General features: G+C 41.2%; 1 protein-coding gene across 1 annotated transcript in view; it reads right to left on the bottom strand.

Moving 5' to 3' along the window:
• macrod1 (mono-ADP ribosylhydrolase 1) overlaps positions 1-21,101 on the bottom strand; it is a 119,555-nt gene that overhangs the window by 14,829 nt on the left and 83,625 nt on the right. The window contains exons 5-6 of the mRNA XM_083914960.1: positions 17,571-17,687; positions 16,993-16,997 (exon numbers count right to left, since the gene is read on the bottom strand). Coding sequence (XP_083771086.1) covers positions 16,993-16,997; positions 17,571-17,687 — 122 coding nt within the window. The remainder of the gene's footprint in view (positions 1-16,992; positions 16,998-17,570; positions 17,688-21,101) is intronic.

The raw sequence follows: 21,101 nt of genomic DNA, 5'->3' as shown, positions 1-21,101 counted from the left end.
GTTTCCCGTCTTCATTGCCTTCACAGTCTTTCCCATCCTGATTTAAGGTTCCTAAGTTTGGAAATCCCAAAGATAGGACAGTGTTGCGATGACTAAATTATCATCTTAAGATAAGATAATGTTCATGCCATGTTAGAATTAGCGTAATTTAAAGTTTGCGACTTGTAAAAAGCGTCAGCGTCCATGCCGTAATTATGACTGGAACATTTTCTGAAAGCTCTAATATAAATCCAACTCGGGGCTTTATGATACAGAAGTGCCTAAAAAAAATGTCAGTCAGAGTTCTCTGGTAATAGTTACTAAACACAAATTTAGTATATAAGGTGTCATGCTGTTAATGCACACTATTTTTAACTCATGTCACCAATTCTGCGGTCATTTCAGGTATTTTCAGTCATTTTGCATCTCTTTGCTGTTGTTATGTATCTCTTTGTAGACATTTTCTGTCATTTGTAGTTGTTTTGTGTACTGTGTGTTTCTGGCAGTTGAGCATCTTTTGTGATCATTTCCTGTTATCTTTATCAATGTTTTGTGGGTCAGGACCGCTGACCCCTTGGGATCCTGGGCCTGTGTCTGGTAGGCCCATTCAGTACGTTCATGCGTATATGTGTTAAATATCAGGGGAACTGCAGCTACAGGTGAGTCAAACCTTTTCCCCTCAGGCTGGGAAAACATTAATCTGCCATGAAGCCAAACAGGACCCCTAACATCAACACTGCAGGCCAGGCAGTTATTGTGAGCATGTCAGGTGGAAGGTAGGTCATGTTTTTCACCTTTTAATTTGCACAAATCCAACCGACAACCGACTGAATTCTTATTCATTTTAAACTTAATTATTCATCTTCCTTTGAACAGCCGTTTGAAGGTCTGTAACCAGGTTACACATGACATGCAGAGAGCTTTCAGTACAATGCCCCCTGTCTTATCTTCCATATAGAGTTCAGTATTAGCATTTAATGTTCGATTTTAACAGCACACCTGAGAAGCCATAAAGGCACTGCTGTCACTGGATTACATGCTGCTTGCAAGTCATTTTTAAAGATACAACTGGGAGGAAACCCTGAGACACTAAAATAATGATTTAATCATTTATTATAAAGTTTGAAAAAGTAAATCTGGACCCAAAATGTGCTGGTTTGTTTGGCACTGCTCGCCAATTAACCTGCAACCTGACCAGACAGTATTTTAAGGTGCCGCTATTGCCAAAAGCTGATGACTTCAAATATGGCTGCCAGGGGATGTATCACATCTCTCTACCCGCTGATTTTAAATTATTCTCACTCAATGTTCAACTACACACCTTTATGAAATTTAAAAATGTGATAATTACACTGTCTTTTTCTCTCTAAGCAAAACTCTTTACAATGTATTTCCCATGTTTTTTTCTGTCATGTAGCTTCATACTGTGTGTTTTGTCTTTTTTTCCCCCACATCTCTGGAAATTCTTTTTTTCAAATGGACGGATTGATAGTCAATGAATTGAAGTGTATTGAAATTGTAGGCAGGGGAGAGAGAGAAAGGACACCACAGAAGGTGGGTGAGAAAAGAGAGCGTTGTATTTGAAATGAGGTTTAGCCAGCCTCTACACGCCTACGCCAACGACACCACACGTTCTGATGAGACTCAGCGTGCTATTCTCAGTGTGTCCTCCACTTCTACACACACAATGAAAAAAATCCCTTTGCGACAACACATTAATCTAGTATTGAGACCTTTTTTTTTTTTTGAAACAAGCGAACCAATGGGGTGAAATAATCTGATACCACTGACCCGAGCTGAACACCAAACAGCCCAATCAGAGCCTCAAACCTGCCCAGTCGACATAAAAGTAGCGGGATTTTTAACCTCCATCTAGGAGAGAGGTTTAGAACAAGAAACCTAACTAACAATGCAGCATAATTATTTGCAATATAATACTGAATTCACCATGAATAGTTTAAGGTAATAGAACCCAGAACCATGATACAACAGATATGAACATATGTAACAGCTTTTGAAAGATTTTGAGAAGTACAGCCAATACTACTACTAATAATAATAATAGGGGGGAAAAATCCAGTTTGGAAGTACAGCTCCAATGATGCTTTACACACACACACACACACACACACACACACACACACACACACACACACACACACACACACACACACACACACACACACACACACACACACACACACACACACACACACACACACACACACACACACACACACACACACACACACACACACACACACACAGAGTTAACAAGCCGCAGACTCACAGCGCAGAAGAAGCTCTTTAATCCAAGCCTCCGAGGAGAGGAGGTCATTAGGCAGAAAGATTTAACACAGTGTCTGGGACTTTTTGAAATATGATCTGGTGATCTTATTTCAAAACCAGAAATTCACAACAGAGGCATGTAATGGCTTTATTCGTCCAATCCCCTACGCACTTTACAGGCTCGTTTGTTGTTAGAATTAGTTGTAGTCCATTGACAAGAAAATTTTGCCATCTAACCACAATCAATGGAGGATATTTGGTTAGAGATGCACGATCTGCTCATTACAGCCAGACAGTGGAACAGAGCTCTGGCTGCCAAAAGCCTATTGTACTGTGTTTTTTCCTAATAACAAAGCATCTGAGATTGAAAGCTGAAATAGAGGAAACTCTTGGGAAAGAGTAAATCTAGTTTAAGCTTCAATCTAAACCAACTTTTTGTTAAATCTTCCTAAAGTTGAGCACTGTCGCAAACATTCTGAAAACATGTTATACAGGTCTTACACATACCTCTCTTTGTTATGTGATCTATATTAAAAACCTGCTTCATTAAAGCAAAGATTTGTATAAAATGTGTACATTTTAATATTTGACAATCTTCCTTACTTTTCTAAATACCAGTTTACTCAACAAGTGATAACTTGAGGTACCATCTCTGAAACGTTTTTTTATATGATTCAGTATAACTCAATTAAATATCCTGTTGACATTAATTGGATTTCCACATAAAAATATCAAAAAGGAGTCACAAAAAAAACCCAGCAGACAAAGAAACATCAACATTTATTTGGAGTTGTCTTTCTAATCTGTCCACCTGATGAAGTCCAATATCCACTCTCTTTTAGCTCTCTCGGACCTCATCCTAATGTTTCACTATGTTCACAGGCTCATTGTAGGGGGTTTTTCTTGCTTTTTTGCTTAAAACGACCGCCTGCAGCGTTTGAAAATGGAGCTCATGAGAGCAGTGAGAATAAACCGCATCAGTAGAGGCTGTAAAGAAAACAAAACAATGAGCTGAAAGACAGTAAAAAGACCCTGCACAGAACTGAAGGGAACTGCAGAGCTGGCAGATAATTCTCTGTGGGTTTGTCGCACAATATTTGCCTTTCTCCTGCTCTTCTGAATAGAGCAGCACTTTCAGCAGAATATGCTCCTCCTGCAGTCATTAAAGCGTAGACAGGAAGCTTTACACCAATGGCAACTTATCAAAAACTATATGCTGCGAAGCTGCGATGTCCCCCGAAGACCCGAAGTGTGTGGCTGAAAGTGTGTACTGTGGACTGGTGCTGCTTATAGTGAGTCTACAGATGAGGATGAAAGAAACTTGTCTGGGTGACGTGACAGTTCTTCATCAAGCTGCTCGCTGATGAAAAAGAGTGCGGTCCCTGAGAAATCACTTAGTCTGAGTGCGTGAACCCACACAGAAAGAATAATAAGTGCTGCAATCAAAGCCTGTTTATACATTGACATGGTTATTAGACACCAATATTCTCCGGAATCGTCCATATTTTCTATTTCCATATTAATATAACTGTAGGTAGGTGTGTGTGTGTGTGTGTGTGTGTGTGTGTGTGTGTGTGTGTGTGTGTGTGTGTGTGTGTGTGTGTGTGTGACGAATCATAGCGACAGCTTCTCAGCAGTAATGATCCTCCTGGAGATATCATGAGGCTAATTCAAACAAACATCTGTAATCCGGAGGATTGCACTTGATGGCCTTAATGACTCCGTACCTCCCGCTCGTCTCTCCTCTCAGTCCATATTTGACTGTGTCTCTGCAGACAGTAATTAGCTAATCCTCCACCGACAGACTGTGTTTGCAGTCTCACAATGGCTTTATTTTCATTATCGATTAATGTGAAGATTCATCAATTCATCATTTGGTTAATTAAGTGTAGAAAAAAAAACACTTACATCTACAAATTGATTGTTGTGGCGGACCGACAATCCATAATATTATTATTATTGTTGTGTAATAATAATAATAGTAATAATAATAATATTAGGAGGCCATGAAAACCAGCGCTCGACACTACTGTGCAGACAAAATAACAAGGTGGCAGTGCTTTTGTACAGTGAGAGGAAGTGGAGTCTATGGGTTCTTAATCACAGCATGCTCAGAATTATTATTTCGGACAACATTAATTTGTAGGTTATATCGTCACAGTTTAATTTTGCTGAAATTTGATCATCCTGACTCATAACTCAGCCCTACTTGGTCTATCAGGGTTTTATCTCTTTAAATATTCTGATGATAATTGTCAGCTCATTACAGACCTCACATCAGTGTCAACATACCTTATAATACAGCTGAATGTTGTATTTTTGTACAATACTGAAGCTGGTGACATGGAAAACGTTACATTAGGAAACCTTACATTATGCTGTCACATCAGGGGTACAAATAACCAAAAAAACACTTGGTTGAAATGGACAAATGTAGGAGCTCCCATGAACTGGCTATAGGATGAATCACTATTGTGATTCACCACTTGGTGAGCAGCAACAATTTTATTTATAGTGTGTGAGAAAGCTGCAGATGGCTCTTTAAATAGATGCATGGACATATTAGAACGTTTGAATCTGCAAACATGCAGTCGTGCATGAAGGAACACAACAAGTGCAAACGTAAAAGGAGTACAGTGCAATCACAATACAACAGAGTGTTTGTTTGTTGTCATGAGTGTGTTTACTCACCACTCAGTCAGAACTACTCCGGCAGTCAAGTAGCCCAGAGTGGGCACAGAGTCGTTCAGCCATGTCGTTGCATCAGCGCACCACTCAGCGGTGGCCAGGTTCATTACTCGGTTTTGTGTGTGTGTGTGTGTGTGTGTGTGTGTGTGTGTGTGGGTGTGGGTGCGTGTGTGTGTGCGCGCAGTACTGTGTGTGTGTGTGTTGTGCAGCAGTTCAACAGTGGGTCAACTTTGTGGTCATTCATCTGTATTTCATCTGTTTAATGTCACTGCAACACTGAGTCAAATTCTCTCTCATGCACACACACTGTTTCTGCTGAAAGTGAACTGTAATCTTTGATTGGTAATTATTCCTCATCTGTTTTTCTGCCCTCGTTTTTGTTTACCAGTGCCCTTTCCTCCCCAACCATCATCTTTTTCTCCCCTCTGTATCTCCATCTTGCCCCTCTTTTCCCCTCCATCCATCCTTCCTAACTCAATCTTTCTGTTTCGCTCTCTATGTCCTTTGTCGTCACTCTTCTCCCTGCCTCCCTCCTTTGCCATTACCTCATCCAGTCATCCCACCTCTCCTCTCGCCCCATTACACTCTCCTCCATCCCTCTGTCACCTATCCCTTCCTCTCTTCTTCCATTTCATCCATCTTTTGCGGACCCTATTTGTCCCTCCCTCTCCTACCTTGTCACTCTCATCCATCCATTAGCATCCTTGTCTCTCCCTCCCCTCCTCCATTAGATACCCCACCCCCCTCTATCCCCCCCACCCCTCTCTCCGTCACCTGAGGTAGACAGTTCTGTCAGGAGTCGGCCTTATTTACCGCCTCTCTTCGCTCCTGTTTACATTATCGATCGGCAGGGTTGCTTTAGTTCCACCATACATCAACACTACCCCTTCCTCCTCCACCTCCTCCTTCTCCCCCCACCCCAGTGTTACGGCTGATGGCTTACATTATGCTGAAACATAGAGAGGGAGGGAGAGAAGTGGGGGAGAGAAGTGGGGGAGCTCAACAGGGAGATGGAAAGCTAGCGGAGCATGTTAGGATGTGTGAGGTATTTATGCGTGAAGGAGAAAGTGTGTTGGTCAGTGTGATATGGATTGGGGGAAAAAAAGTATACACTACAAGGCCAAAAGTATGTGGACACTTACACATTACACCCACGTGATTGCTTAACATAAAATAAAAAAATAAGCATTAATAATAATATAACACTCCCCTCAGAAGGTTCCCCACAAGAGATCTGGCTGCAGCAGCTCAGCCACCAAAGCGTTAGTGAGGTTGCGCTGATGCAGGGACGGTCAGACCTTGCACACAATCAGGGCTCTAGTTCATCCCAAAGGTGGGAGATTGGATGGGGTTGAGAGCTCTGTGCAGACTAGTCTAGTTCTTCAACACCAAATTCAGAAAACACTTGCTGAATTGCAGCATGTAAAAAGGGAACGCCACCAATTTCAAACATCAAAGTCTGTTTACGGGTCTTGTAGAGTACTACTGCATATGTTAAAATAAAGTTGCATGAAGCCTTTTGTGGCTCCAGAGAGAGCTGCGTGCAATAGAACATAAACTGCCTTAAGTGTCTACAAAACCCTCATCTCTGCTTGAGGCTAATGTAGCCTCAAGCAGCTGCTAGCACAACACATCCCAATCCACAATCAAAATGTCGGCGAATGAGGCTAACTTCTCCCAGGAGCGATTTGATAAGGAAGAAGAAGCGTGGAATAAAAGCATAACAAAACGTCTGTTTTTTTACTGTTTTTGAGAAAGGAATTGTGTTTTTAAATCATTCTGTTACAACTGAATCAAAATGTACCAAAAATATGTGCACAGTGGTGTCCACAGGCTTTCATCCAGATTGTGTGCTGTACATGCAAACACTGTGATCTCCTGTAACTCCATTGTCAATATACATTTTTATGCAGTCAAGATTCATTTCTTTACTGTGCAGTTCTATATTTGTTGAGATTAAATATTTTTGTGTTTTTAGACTGCAGTGAAAATGATCAATCCAGCATTTCCCCGCTTTGTACAGAAATTTAAATGAAATAAGGAACATTTACTTTGACAAGTTCAACTCTGTAATCTCTGATTTCTTAGAGACCGTGTTGCGATGTGATCACACCAGCCATGACGCCAAATTGGGCCAGGGGCCTGGGCGGGGGGTGTTAATGACCTTCCCCATTTCCTATCCCCCTATTTCGCCGCCCTTCACTCGGACCTCATCCATCTTCGACCTCGACCTTCATTTTGATCTCAGCAACACACAAATTTGTTGCACGGTTGGGACAGTATGGGGCGGCTGTGTCTCAGAGGGAGAGCGAACTGATGCGTCCACAAATAGACAGACACTCAAAACCACTTTTATGGTAGATCCCATTACAGTAGGTGTCTCCAACACACACACACACACACACGCACGCACGCACGCACGCACGCACGCACGCACGCACGCACGCACGCACGCACGCACGCACGCACGCACGCACGCACACACAAATTAATTTACCGTAATTATAGAAAGCTATGTACTTTAAATGTCACCAGGTCCCCAGGAAGCGCCACCGGCTTTGAAGACAATTGGACGTAGTGGCAAAACAAGGGAATGACAACTACTGTCCGTGACATGATACCATGGAGCCCAAAAATACCTTTTTCCCATAGTCTTACTTGGTAAAAGAGACGTCTGTAAATCCATGGATGTTTGTTTGTCACAACAAAATGCAAACAACTCCCTAACAATGATCAATATCAGAATTTGATCCAATAACACACACAACTTTATATTATTGTAGCTTTAGCAACATCGTTCTTGAAACTTTCATGCCAATAAGCTCCTTTGGATTGACCTGAATATTTTATTATATAAAGGATAATAAAATACCATCATAACCAAGTTGTATCCTCAGAAAAATGACTATTATTCTGAAGAAAGTAAAATGTCTCCACACATAAATGTTTCAAGGATGTGTGCCAAAGGAAATTCTTTGACAACTGAAAGGAAAAACACATCTTGTACTTTTCACTTATTTTCGAGCAGACATGTTTGATGTTATAGCATTAGAATTATAGCATTTATTCGGATAAATACCAAACCATCTTATACACTGGAGATCAGAATTAGAGAACAAATCATAAATACTCGATTTATTCAAAGAAACTGTTATTTTTTATTGCTCAGAATTTGATAGAACATCACTGTGGCTACACCACTGCTGTACTGTGAGCAAAATTAGAGAACAGTAACTAGAAGAATAGAAGATTGAAACCATGTTTTCTTTGGACTATAGGATTAAAAAATGAACAGGAAGTGAGGCCACAGCTTTGAATGACTTCATCACATCTGCGCCCACAGGACATCACTAGTTTCTCACACTGCTCTGGTTCGATCTTGGTCCATTCTTCTTCAGTCTCTTCAAAAGTTCCGTAACTGTAGTGGGTTTCTTAGCCATTACTTTGTTGCCAAAGATTTTCCAGAGATTCTCTATGGGGTTTAGATCTGGGCCGGCGATTTCATTGTTTCAATATTCTCCAATATTGTTTTGTAGTGTGACAGGGGGCATTGTCTTGCATGAAAATTGCAGCGGATTGGGAGACAATTACTGTGGAGGTATTGCATGTTGCTGAAGGGGGTTCACATAAACATTTGCATTCACTCTGCCATGTAGCTGTACAAGAGGCCCAACTCCTGCTGCAGAAAACATCCCCCAAACCATGACATGACACTGCTAAAGTTCACTTTTTTTGGGTCTGATGTGAAACATGTTCAGCGTCAGACTGGGAACGACTGAACCCAAAGTGTCTAAAGAAGTCAGTTAAATTTAGAAGAGGAATTGTCCTGATCTAAACCTCATAGAGAATCTCTGGAAAAGCCTTGCAGACAAAGTAATGGCTAAGAAACCCACTACAGTTACTGAACTGTGGAAGAGACTGCAAGAAAAATGGACCAAGATCAAACCAGAGAAGTGTGAGATGGTGATGTCCAGTGGGCGCAGATATGCTGAGGTCATTCAAAGCAAGGGTCTCTACACTTCCTGTTCCTTATGAATCCTATAGCCCTAAGAAAACATTGTTTAAATCTTCTCTTTTGACACAATGGATACTGTTCTCTCATTTTAATCACTCAAAAGTGCCTTGTGATTTAAAAAAACATGCTAGTGCAGCAGTAGTATAGCCACAGCTGATATTCTATCAAATACTGGACGATAAAAAATAACAGTATTTTAGAATAAATATAAAGTATTTATAATTTGTTCTCTAGTTTTGATCTCAAGTGTATAAGTTAGGTGGACCTGTATGGACCAATCAGTTCACATCCTCACTGTGGCCCTTTCCTGTGATGTTTTTTTGCTGAGGGAGAAACGTAACAGCTCCTTCATACTGATTTTGCAAGCATTTTTTCTGACAAGCAGTATTATACTGTCTATCTAACAGCAGCTATCATTGTGGTAGTTGCCTACAGTGCAAAAAAACAACAACATAATGGCCACATTTTTATCATCCTGCTAGAATATTTCCAAATTATCATTACAGGAATGTGTGCACATGTTGAGTATGTGGCATGCCAATTTATGATTTGTACATAAAAAAGACATTTAAAACTGCCGGCAGATGTGTGCAACATGAATTAATAGCAGTCGTTACTCGATGGTTGTGCATTTCAGTGGCATATTGTGTCTATGCCTTTGTGGGGCTAAATAGGTTGATCTCCCACACAACAGGGGGAATTGTTACCTATTGTAAAATAGATTTTTACCCCGCAGACCCTGCTTCCAATAGGTCTGGAAAACTAGCTTCATCGGACCATAAGAAAATATTCTGTGCAATGATTTGATTGTAGCCTCATCTAATTTAATCTAACTCTTCTCTCCTCCTCTCCTGTTTACAGACTTGTTTACAGCAACAGTTCTTTAATCCCAAACCTGCTTTGGATGCTTGTTTCACAGTTAGTTACACTATTTAAATCGTACTCTTTGTTACTGTGGCCGACAAAGGCAAACAAGCTGCAAATTATGAAAACACAGGCAAGTGAAGAAACATCTTCACCTCACAACACATCCGCAGCATTTAGTAAAAGTGATTGAAGAAGCTCACAACACAACAGATTGTTTCCAGGGGACACTAAAAATGATGCACACAACACGGACCGGCCCGGTACTTTTCCCAGGGTTCCACCTAGTCCCGCCCTACTGTACTTGTTTAAATAAAATACACTATGCTTTCATGTTACACTGACCACTGGTTTCTGGCTCATGGTGAAGTTTAAAGTCAGTTAAACTGAAACACTGACTCCTGCAGCTCAGTCAGAACTTGAAATGCAAAGTAATTTACAATGTTTTTTGTTATATTATAATAAAATTGTGGTTTCTGTTTTTTAAAATTGATCAACGTGGATCCACCTCTCCCATTTCTTTGAAGCCAATCTGAATAAATGATGTGCATAAAAATGTAATAGATGTATGCTTGAAAAATATAATTCAAAGTTAGGTAGCGAGTGTGCAAGAGCTTCTTCATTTCTTTGAATAGTGAATCTGACAGGTTACATCAGTCTCATCCGAAACCCTTCCCACAGTCTTTTACCTTTTTCTGTCAGTTTTCCTCAGATGGCCCCTCTCCTCACAAAGTGCTAATGTCCTCTGTGGTTGTATCCTGCTTTGCACCTGAGAATATTGCCGTTTTTGTCAGATCGATTAGAAAAAGACACTAGAAAGCTTCTTTCATCAATATGTAAAAACATTCTCACCTAATTATAACACAAAAGCTGGTTTCTCAGAGCTTGCATCAAGACACTTTTATAAAACCCACTTCTGCACTTGTTTTATTACAGCCCCATCAAGCTGTATGATCTTCTTCACAAAAAAAGAAGCAATAAAAAAGAGGGTAAAAATAACAGACAGGCAAGACAAGTAAGGGGGACAGTAAGTAACGCAGGAGGTGAGAAGCAAAAATTTGCACTTGAGTGCAGCTCAAACTATATTCATCCCACACCTGATTTGCTATGCACATTTACTCTGCAAAGAGGCAGTGAGAGAGAGAGTGTGTGTATGTATGTGTGTGTGTGTGTGTGTGTGTGTGTGTGTGTGTGTGTGTGTGTGTGTGTGTGTGTGTGTGTGTGTGTGTGTGTGTGTGTGTTCTCTCATAAGTGGGCGTCACACTGGCGTGAGGCTTAAGAGAACTTGACTGAGTGCCATCCGGTGACACCCGCCCCAGCTTTTCTCTTTGTCTGTCATTCCAGCTTTTTTCCTGCCAATTGTCATTACCCCTCTTTTTGGCTCTGTCATCTCCTCCCTCCTTTCTCCCCCCCCTCCCCGTGGCCTCTCACCATTCTTACCTGGGAGGCCACGTTTCACTGCTCCTGCTTTTCATACTCAATGGCCATCCATCTATCCATCGGTCCATCCTCTACCCTCCCCTTTCGCTCACTCTCTCCCTCTTCTCGTACCTCCATCTGTCCCTCGCCTTTCTTTATCTGCCTTTAAAGCAGGAGGCATGAAAAAGGCGAGCTGGTCCTTTGTGTGCTCGGCCTCAGTTTGTGCTCAGTCAAGCAGACACAGTTCTTAAATCCAGGCCCAGGCCTTTGGCACAAAAGGAAGGTTCGGGTCTCATAGAGGCCCCTACGGCTTTGGCTATCTTTTTCTACCTTTCCCTAAAAAAAAGGGGCAGTTATTCTAAACAGGGGAACAAGAGCGGAAAGAGAAGGGGGGAACAAGATGCCGATGCTGACACGAGCGAACATAATTCTCCTCATCAGAGAGAAGCAGCTAAAACGTACTTTACGCCCTCACTCCAACTCTCTTTTCCAAAGCAAAGCAACACAGGAGATTTTTTTTTAATCCTTTTTCTCCTTTAAGGCGAATGAATTGACTGAATGAATGAATTAACACCCGGGCTGCTGTGATCATCATCATCATCACGCTGCTCCTCATCAGCAGCAGCAACAGCTTTGACGAAACTTTTTAACACCTAGAAGGATCACACTGCTGACGCTGAGGCAGGAAGAAGCAAAGATGTCGACAACCTTGTCAAAAAAAAGAGGAGGGAAAAAAAAACCTCTCCCAAATAGCAAGGTATCACAATCTGAGTGCTACAGTCTTTAGCCCAGAGCCTTGTCAAGTCTCTTGGCACTACTAAAGAAATGATGATAGGAACAGAGGGGGAGGGAGGGATGAGGTGAGATGGGTAGGGGAAGGATAGGCGGGTAGAGAAATGTTGTGAGATACAAGGGAGATTATTAGAAGAAGGGGAAACCAAATGTAGAAGTGAGGAAGGGAAAAAGGAGAGGAGGTGAAGAGGTAGAAAGGTGTGGAAGAGTACGAGAAGAGCAGGATGAAACAAGGTGTTTAAGTTGTTGATCACAAGCAGGGGCACAAAACACCACATCTTCAAAGAAAGAGAAACCGATAAGAAAGAGCGACAGGGCGACAGGCGAAGCACAGAGATGGAGGTCTTGGAGGAGAGGAAGAGGGGGAGTCCTGGGGAGCTGCAAAGAGGATTTTAATTAGCGGTAATTGGCCACCGAGGGAACAGAAACTGGGAGACGGGAGGCAGGAGAGGGAAGAGAGGGGAGCATAACAGCCAGTTTTTCGACAGAGTGATATCTCTCTTGCTTTGTATCTCTCTATTTCCTTCAGTAAGTCCTCTATCTGGGCATTTCCATCTCCATCTTGTTTTCCTTCCACCTCCAACTGTGCAACTCCTGCTTACTCCCTAAACAGTATCCTTTCACTCTCCACCAATTTCCCTTGAAATATAACACACTGCAAGCAGAAAGTATTTGGGACAACATTAAAGCAACGTGTGCGATTTATGCTACAAAGCTTTGAACATTTTACTGAGCCACAGGATTGTTTTAAAATGCACTTCATTGGAATTTTCTTTGGATGAAGATGTGAGAAAGGAACCAACAGCTGACCTGCAGAAAAAAATGTGACTGCTAAGATAAATGGTAAATGGACTCCTACCACTTAAGGCACTTTTACACTACTTGCCACATTCACCCTTACACACACACAGAGATCATATGCTGATTGCAGAGGCTGCCATGCAGGGTGCCATCTGCTCATGAGGATCTAATCTAACAGTTCAGACAGAGCGCTCACACCGATGGCACAGCCTTCAGGACCAATTTGGGGTTCAGTGTCTCACCCAAGGACAGGCAGACTGGGGGAGCCGGTCAAATGGTCGATCCTCTGATTATTGGACGACCCTCTCGACCTCCTGAGCCACAGCCGCCCCCAGAGGTGTACTTTTTTTGGATGAGTGGTGCAGGTTCATTATCTATGCCCTATTTTATTTGTTATAGTTTTTTAACTAATCTTAAAGTTGCTATCATCAATATTTTCATATTTACAATGAATCACCTGCTTTAATTAAGAATCACCCTCAGCTCTACAGCATTGTACTGACTTTTAACTCCACATTTTTTATGTATTTTGGTCGTATTTACTCAATATTTTATGTATTTAACACAGTAGAGCATTTAGCAGCCAAGAAATTTTACTAATGAGTTTGGTTGAGACCAAAAACTGCTAAGAGAATGATTATTGCTCCGGTGAACCTATTTTTAGTGCCCAAACTGCAACTGCCAGCCAAATAATGTATCACCTTCATGGAAAACCATTAAGCTGTGCAGATGACTGCCTGGAGTACTTTAAGTCTTACACTTCGGATCTTGCACTGTAGTCCTGCGATAGTTCAGTTCATCGCTAGAAACAGAATTAAAGGTTGTAAGTCCGTACTGACGTCACTACTGTCGCTTTTACAGTAAATAGTGATTATAGTTTTCATGTTGTCTCTCTCTCATTCTCTTTAAATCCACCCCTGGCACAATTCCCTCCCCAGTGTGTAACACTGTTGTATCTCGGTGTCTTCGGCGGGGGAGCGAGGACCGGCTGGGGAACAGGTGAGCGTGGTTAGAGCCGTGTTTATCGGTACACAGGTGAGCTCTGGGGCACTGAGTCGTCTGGACAACACTTTGGGCCCACGTTCCCCTGTCTGGCAACCACAAAACACACAAAAGCACACACCTACACATGTGCACATTCATCTTACAAAACACAGCTGGATCACAAGTGAGCGATACGCTCATTTTATGCAGCCACAAACCCACTGATTTCAAACCACTCCGAATCAAGTCCTCTTAATTAAAGCAGCGCATTTGCCCCGTTGACAGATTGCTGATGTAACTGCCTTTAAGTTTTGGTTAATATGTGAATTTAGGCAGAGCCTGCTTGAAATTTTCCAGTTGTCATTTACCAACACCCCCAAATTGCATGCGACTCTTGCTAAACAGCAGCTGTAGTGTGCCTTGCGCTCAGGGTGTTGCTAGGTTACGCTACTGGGATGCTGCTGGCTAAGTGGCTGCCGGCTCATCTACGGACACTCTGTATGGAGGGCTGACAGCAGGTCCTCCGGACAATTTGGCAACTTGCGAGTCAGACGCTCTTTAAATCCCACATCTGGTTGCGAGCCCACATAAATCAAGATCAGAGTGTTGGCTTTGAGATTGGACCTGTCCCTCAACCTCCCTGCCTCTTGTGTCGAGTTTCATTTTCTTTCTCTTTTTGTCCGCCGCAGCGCTCTGCCTTCACACAATCCTCTGCCTGCTTTGTTATCCCTCCTTTGCTTTCCGTGTGTTGTTGCTGTCTTGCTTCTCTCCCTCCTGCGGAGAGGTAATCAAGACCTGTTGTGAGTGTTTAAGCATCAGAGTAGACGCAGGTTGAATTATTCTTGGGACTTAATATTTTGTCTGGGAGGAGAGAGCCAGTCGCCATACCACATGCTGGGTAATGGCCACACACACATGAATGCACACACACACACACACACACACACCCACACGCAGGCACAGTTAGTCAGTCGGTGAGTCAGATCAGTCACACAGATCTCATACTGACAGACAGTTACAGGTGAGAGAGATATAACCTGACAGGCAACCCATACTGTGTACACACTGATATATTACACTTGGTGCAACACAAACACAGTGTGCACATGCACACGACCAGACTGTACAATCGAGTGTATCAGACACAAATCCACACAAAAAAACATGTGACAGGCAGCAGCACTCACTCACACATATACAAATATCACCACTAACATCCACAAAGTTAAGGAGAGCAGACAATGTTAGAAGTCTCCTCACTAATTCCCTCCTGTCTTCAGCTCCCCTCACATCCGTCCCCTCCCCCACGCTGCTTTGTTTTATTTTTATTTCTTTTACCACTCGCACCCACTGACTTCTTATCTATCTCTTCTACTCCTGTTCTCCATTCTTCCTTCAGCTCTCCTTTATCATCGCTTCTCTATCCTTTTTTACCTCTCCTTCTTTCACTGTGAACTTAAACTCTCAGTGGAACCATAAGCTGATATCACACAGACTCAGTGTTCTTTTAATCTCTCTCTCACAAACACACACACACACACACACGCACACACACACACACACCGGGGTGGTCATTATATTAAACAGAGCTCAGCGAGGGCGTTATTGCAATACCTATTGGTGTCCCGCTGTGTGTGCCAGTACAGTGGTGAGCAATATCATGGTTAGCTTCTGACAAAAGGTCACGTTAAAACAGAGTGGGCGGCAGACAGAAACGGTCTGAAGGTCTTGCGTTACCTCGGGAACGCTTTGAAATGTATCACTTTACATACAGTGTGAGACAGGTTATATTCTGTGTGTAACTGATGGAAAGATGATGTATACTCCCTTTATTTAGCATTGCACTCCATTTGCATTGTTAGCCTCACAAAGGACAGATCAGCTAGACTAATTTGTAAATGCATTTTCAACAGTGCAGACCAAAATGCCTAAGGATGCAATTAGATAAACCTACAACCAATCAGATCGAAAACATTACGTAGTGCTGAGCGACACGTTTTGAAGCAGGAGACACAAAAATTCTCAAATGACATTAGACAATAAATATATTTGAACATATTTGATCAGTGCCTGCTAGTTTGAAAGTTTGAAATGAGCTTCTTGAGCCTGTTAAGTTGCTCATAGAACACCAGTTAAGTTTGGTAACTACATTTAAGCATCATCGCCTTGAGATAAACGGTTGTGATTGGCTTCCCTAGACTCTGGCCGGCTAGTAATCTGTCTGAATGGGAGAGGGGCCAGATGTACCTGCCAGAGCAAATGAAACATGAGCTCGGAGGAATCGTCTGGACAATCATTACAAGGATCAAAATTTAATACATATCGCCTTTTTATGTAATACATTCTTCTTCCTTGTTTATCTGACTCACCGGATGTAGACTGTTGGGATAAAGCCTGCCCTTCTGCTATCTAATTTGCAAGAGCACCATCACTGTGTCCTGGGCTTAGTGATTCCCAAGGCGATTGGTGATTGGAAAAACACCAGCCTACCCGAATGATAAGAGGTGCAATCTGACACGTCGCGTGGAGATACGTCTGGCAATGAGAGACCACTTCCTAGTCAAAACCCTGGTGCCTATATTACCCACAATTCAACTAAACCGCCAACAGTTCAGTCAGAGATTTGCTGAGAGACAATGTGGTAGCAACTAATGTAGCCGCAAGCTGTTAGCCTCAAGGGCCACAGAGGTCTAGTAAGCTCACTTCTTTCAAACTCCACGACCCTGGAATTTTTATTTATTTTCAAACGTGTAGTCTTTAGACCAAACTGTTGCTGACTTGAGGCAATTTATCAGACTTCACACAACTCCCTCTGGAACCACAAAAGGCTTCATACAACTTATTTCATGTATGCAATAGTACCCCCAATAAGTGCAAACAGACTGTGATGAGTAAAATGAGTTCCTGTATAAAAAAAAATCACACTTCGGATAGAATTTGGATACTGAGTGTCTCGTTGACATTAAACTGAGGGAACTTCATAGCTATTTGTCTCACACATTTTGTATTTAGCAATAGCTGCTGCTGTTATAGCACAACACTTCCAAACAAATGTGTAGATTAAAGCTGTTAGTTCCCACTCTGGGTTCTAAATGAAAAAGATAACCTACAGAAGAATTAACGGCGCATGGGAACAGCCTGTTCCAAGAGGTCACTTGTCAAATGTCTAAAAATAGAAAGAGACTTTATTTCAGTTGTAGTTCAGGCTGTTCAGTTCTTTTACTTAATGTCTAAAGCACTGAGGCTCGCACGTTGTGTTTTAGACATCAGAGAAGCTGGAGAACATTTTTTTTAAACTAAAACACCTAGAAAAAGCTTTTTCTGTCATGTTGAATCTTCAGTTTCCTCAAGGTATCCATGCGGCAATGGAGTGCCACTTAATAATTGAGATGCCATTTACTTTGCTATAAATGGAAGGCATTACGTGACATTATTGTGGATATAAGATAAGACTCTGATCTACTTTAAATAGAAAGAAAAACATTGTGTATGTTTCTGTGAAGAGGAATAAAAAGGCTCATGTTGTACATTTGGATAGCAGAATTGCATTATTTTATGTTGTTAGTTTGTTTTGTAACGAACCTGTATTTATCTTGGGAAAATCAACTGTGCTGCTTGCTCTTTTTTAACAGCAATCTGATTCACTGTCACACTTTCCCCACACAGTCATGCCTGGAAACAGTCCAGAGAAGCCATCCTCGAGATTGCAAGAAGTTACACAAACACTCTTGTTACTCACACTTTGCTGGGAGGCCGTATCCACAGGTGATCTTGGCCTCTCCGGTCTCACAGCCGTGGAGGGAAGCACACTCCTTTTTTAGCAACGGACCTGCAGCGCGGTGGATCGCTCCGTCCACTGGAGAGAAGAGGACAAGATTCAGAGAGTTGGCCTACTTATCTAAATCCTGCAGGAAGTCTAAATGTTTGAAGTCCTGCAGACGCACTTCAGGTGTCAAAGCTTAGTGCTGAAAAGACCGGGATAATTTTGGTAACGGTAGTGAACGACTGAATTTCTTCTAGGGTGTTAAAGTTTCACTCTATTTTTTTTTTTCTTTTAATAAGTCAAAGCATCTGTCTCTCTGTGCGTCAGTCTACTTAATGGATTTTAGGGCCACTGCCTTAGTTAATTACTCCATTTAATGTGTTATTAAGGACTCGGCTGACTTTGACTTTTTGGTCAATTAATCTTTATTAATTACATTTTCATAAATCTGTTTCTATCTTTGATCCACACCACATCTAAAGACCATGACTGTGTTCTTTTCCTGGAGGGCAATGATGCAGGAAAAGCAATACAGCTGTTCCATGTACCAGTTTCTGTCACAATCTCTGCACCTTGCAGTTGGACACATTTTCTCAAAGTACATTTTTATACCACCCTAATCTCAGCAGCTTTATTATTATGGTTCTCAGCATTATGGGCGCAAGAAATCAGACACATTAAGAGAAAATATAATTAAAACAGATTTGAACAACAAAAAAACAAAATAATTGACCATTTAGGGATAATCCTTCAAAGCCAAAGTATTTAACTTACATCTTAATTGAACTGAATTTCACTCTATGTGATGAAAAGATAATAATGTCTGCTAGACAGGGGGAAGCGTCTGATTATCTCCGGCCCGCTTCCCCCGCCGCGTTTTGGCGACGTCATATACAACCGCCTCCGCCAGCTGCACCTGTGGCTTAAAGGATACTGCCTGGGGAAAAGTTTTCCATTTATGGACAACTTTAAAGCTTTCTTAAACAGACCCAGGCTTTATAAAAACGACGGCCTGCACCCTAACCTGGAGGGGTCAAAACTTTTATCTGTCAACATTGACCTGACTGTCCATTCCTGCACCACCACCACCTTAACAGAAAAGGAGCTATACAGAAAAATCTGCAATAATGCAACAAAATCAGAAAATGAAATGTGGACTTTTCAACATCAGATCTCTGTCATCTAAAGCTGTATTAATAAATGATCTGATATCAGATAACCATATTGATTTACTCTGTCTGACTGAAACCTGAAGAATATGTTAGCCTAAACAAATCCACTCCTCCCAGTCATATTAATACTTATATACCTTGAGGCAGTGGTCGAGGAGGAGGCGTTGCAGCTATTTATGACTCAGGCCTTTTAATCAACCCTAAACCTAAATTAAATTATAATTCATTTGAAAGTCTTGTTCTTAGTCTTTCACATTCAACCTGGAAATACTGGAAATTTCTATCTGAATTCTTAGAGTTTCTGCCAAATTTAGTCCTTAAATCTTATAAAGTAATCATTGTAGGAGATTTTAATATTCACGTGGACGTTGACGTTGATAGAAATCCTAATATTCAAGATTCCTGCACTAACGTTAGTTTCTCTGAAATTGAGCACCTTGTTGACAGTGTTGCAGGCTCACTACGAACAACACTCGACTCTGGTGCTCCTTTAAAAAAGAAGATATTAATATTCACGTGGACGTTGATAGAAATAGCCTTAGTATTGTGTTTATCTCTCTATTAGATTCGATTGGTTTTAGTCAGAGTGTACATAAACCTACTCACTGTTTTAATCACACCCTCGACCTTGTTTCTGCTTATGCTGTGGAAATCAATGACTTAATAGTCTTTCCACAGAATACTATTTTATCAGACCATTATTTAATAACTTTTGAATTTGTATTACAGGACTTCTCACCTCTGGGCAAAAGTTTCTACACTAGATGTTTATCTGATAGTGCTGTAAATAGATTTAAGGAATCAATTCCATCTGCATTTAATTTAATGCCTTTTCCTAATATTCAAGATTCCTGCACTAACGTTAGTTTCTCTGAAATTGATCACCTTGTTGACAGTGTTGCAGGCTCACTACGAACAACACTCGACTCTGTTGCTCATTTAAAAAAGAAGATAATGAAACAGAGGAAGTTAGCTCCGTGGTATAACTAAAAAAAAAACGTTCCTTTTTGATAAAGTTTACAGCTAGGGCTTACAAGCCCTTAGCCATGTTGTTATTTTTAAGATGATTTTGTCAAGACAGATGGCCGTCCTCCATAGAGCTGGGTCTGTCCGACGTTCCCGCCTGTTATAGGGAAGGTTTTCGTTACCAGCGTACTCTACGGAGGAATTGTTGGGTCTATGTAAATCATAAATAAGTCATAGAGTGTGGTCTTTACCTACTCTTTAAAGGGTCCTGAGATAACTTTTGTTATGATTTGGCACTATAAATAAAATGAATGGAAATTAATAGAATGATTTCATATCTTATACAAAGGGAAGTTGAATACATCAACTAAGAAATGAAGGAAACCAAACCTATTCTGGTGAGGTGTCGCTCGTAGGTAGGACTTCAAAGACAGGAAAAGAAAACAGCACACAATTGGCTGATTCAGATTAAACCTTTTGTCATTTAAATTCTATACATCAATGTTTTTGCACATCTGAAGAAGAAAGCAAGGTGTGACGACACTTCGAATCAAAGGCCTACTTCACCTTCAAAATGATAATTTGTTACCCGCCCAGTGCTACCTTGAAGTCTTGAAGAAAACTTTGTTTTTCTTGCACGCCTCCACAGTGAATGAAGAGTGATGAATTTATACCTTCAATTCAAAAACAATTTTTTTCATGCATGCAGTTCAAGGTAACACAGGGATGAGTAATTGATATACAAATGATCATTTTGAGGGTGAAGTATTACTTTACAGTAAAAAGGAATGCGTCAGAGTTTATTTTCCTGTCCCATTCAGACTGAACATCAGGCTTGTTAATGTTCATTTTAGACTGAGCAAGGGTTAGGGAACTTTTTAAAAAGTACTGTCTGCCTCACAGTCCGCCCCTGGACAGTCTGAAGAGCCGCAATGCATCTTGGGGCAGTTGAGTACATCCAAAAAGCTCATGTTTCATACTAATCTAGTATACATCCGGGCATCTCTCGCTTACATAAAATCCAAGTACTATGCAGTTGGAACACACTTTATACTCAATTTAATGTCATACTTAGTTATGAAAAAAGCCTTAATGCATCTGAAAAATGTCCACTGACAACACACTTTATTTGTTCTCCCTGTAATGTTTATAATACAACATTTATAACACAACAACTACACCTGACAGTTAAAGAATGAATGATTGAGGTCTTTTACTGTTATATTTGTGCGCTCAAAGCACTTAAGGTTAGGGAAACATCATCTTCTTGGCTGAAGCGCAAGACAGATGTGTTCACTTAAATAAATATTTAAACTAAATCATGACTGTAACATTAAACAATGTACTTTTGTTTGCCTGAAAGAAACTG

Source organism: Echiichthys vipera (assembly GCF_963691815.1).
Source record: "Echiichthys vipera genome assembly, chromosome: 6".
NCBI classification, from domain to species: domain Eukaryota; kingdom Metazoa; phylum Chordata; class Actinopteri; order Perciformes; family Trachinidae; genus Echiichthys; species Echiichthys vipera.
The sequence above is the reverse complement of the archived record's forward strand: the minus strand, read 5'-3'. Positions and strand labels throughout refer to the sequence as shown.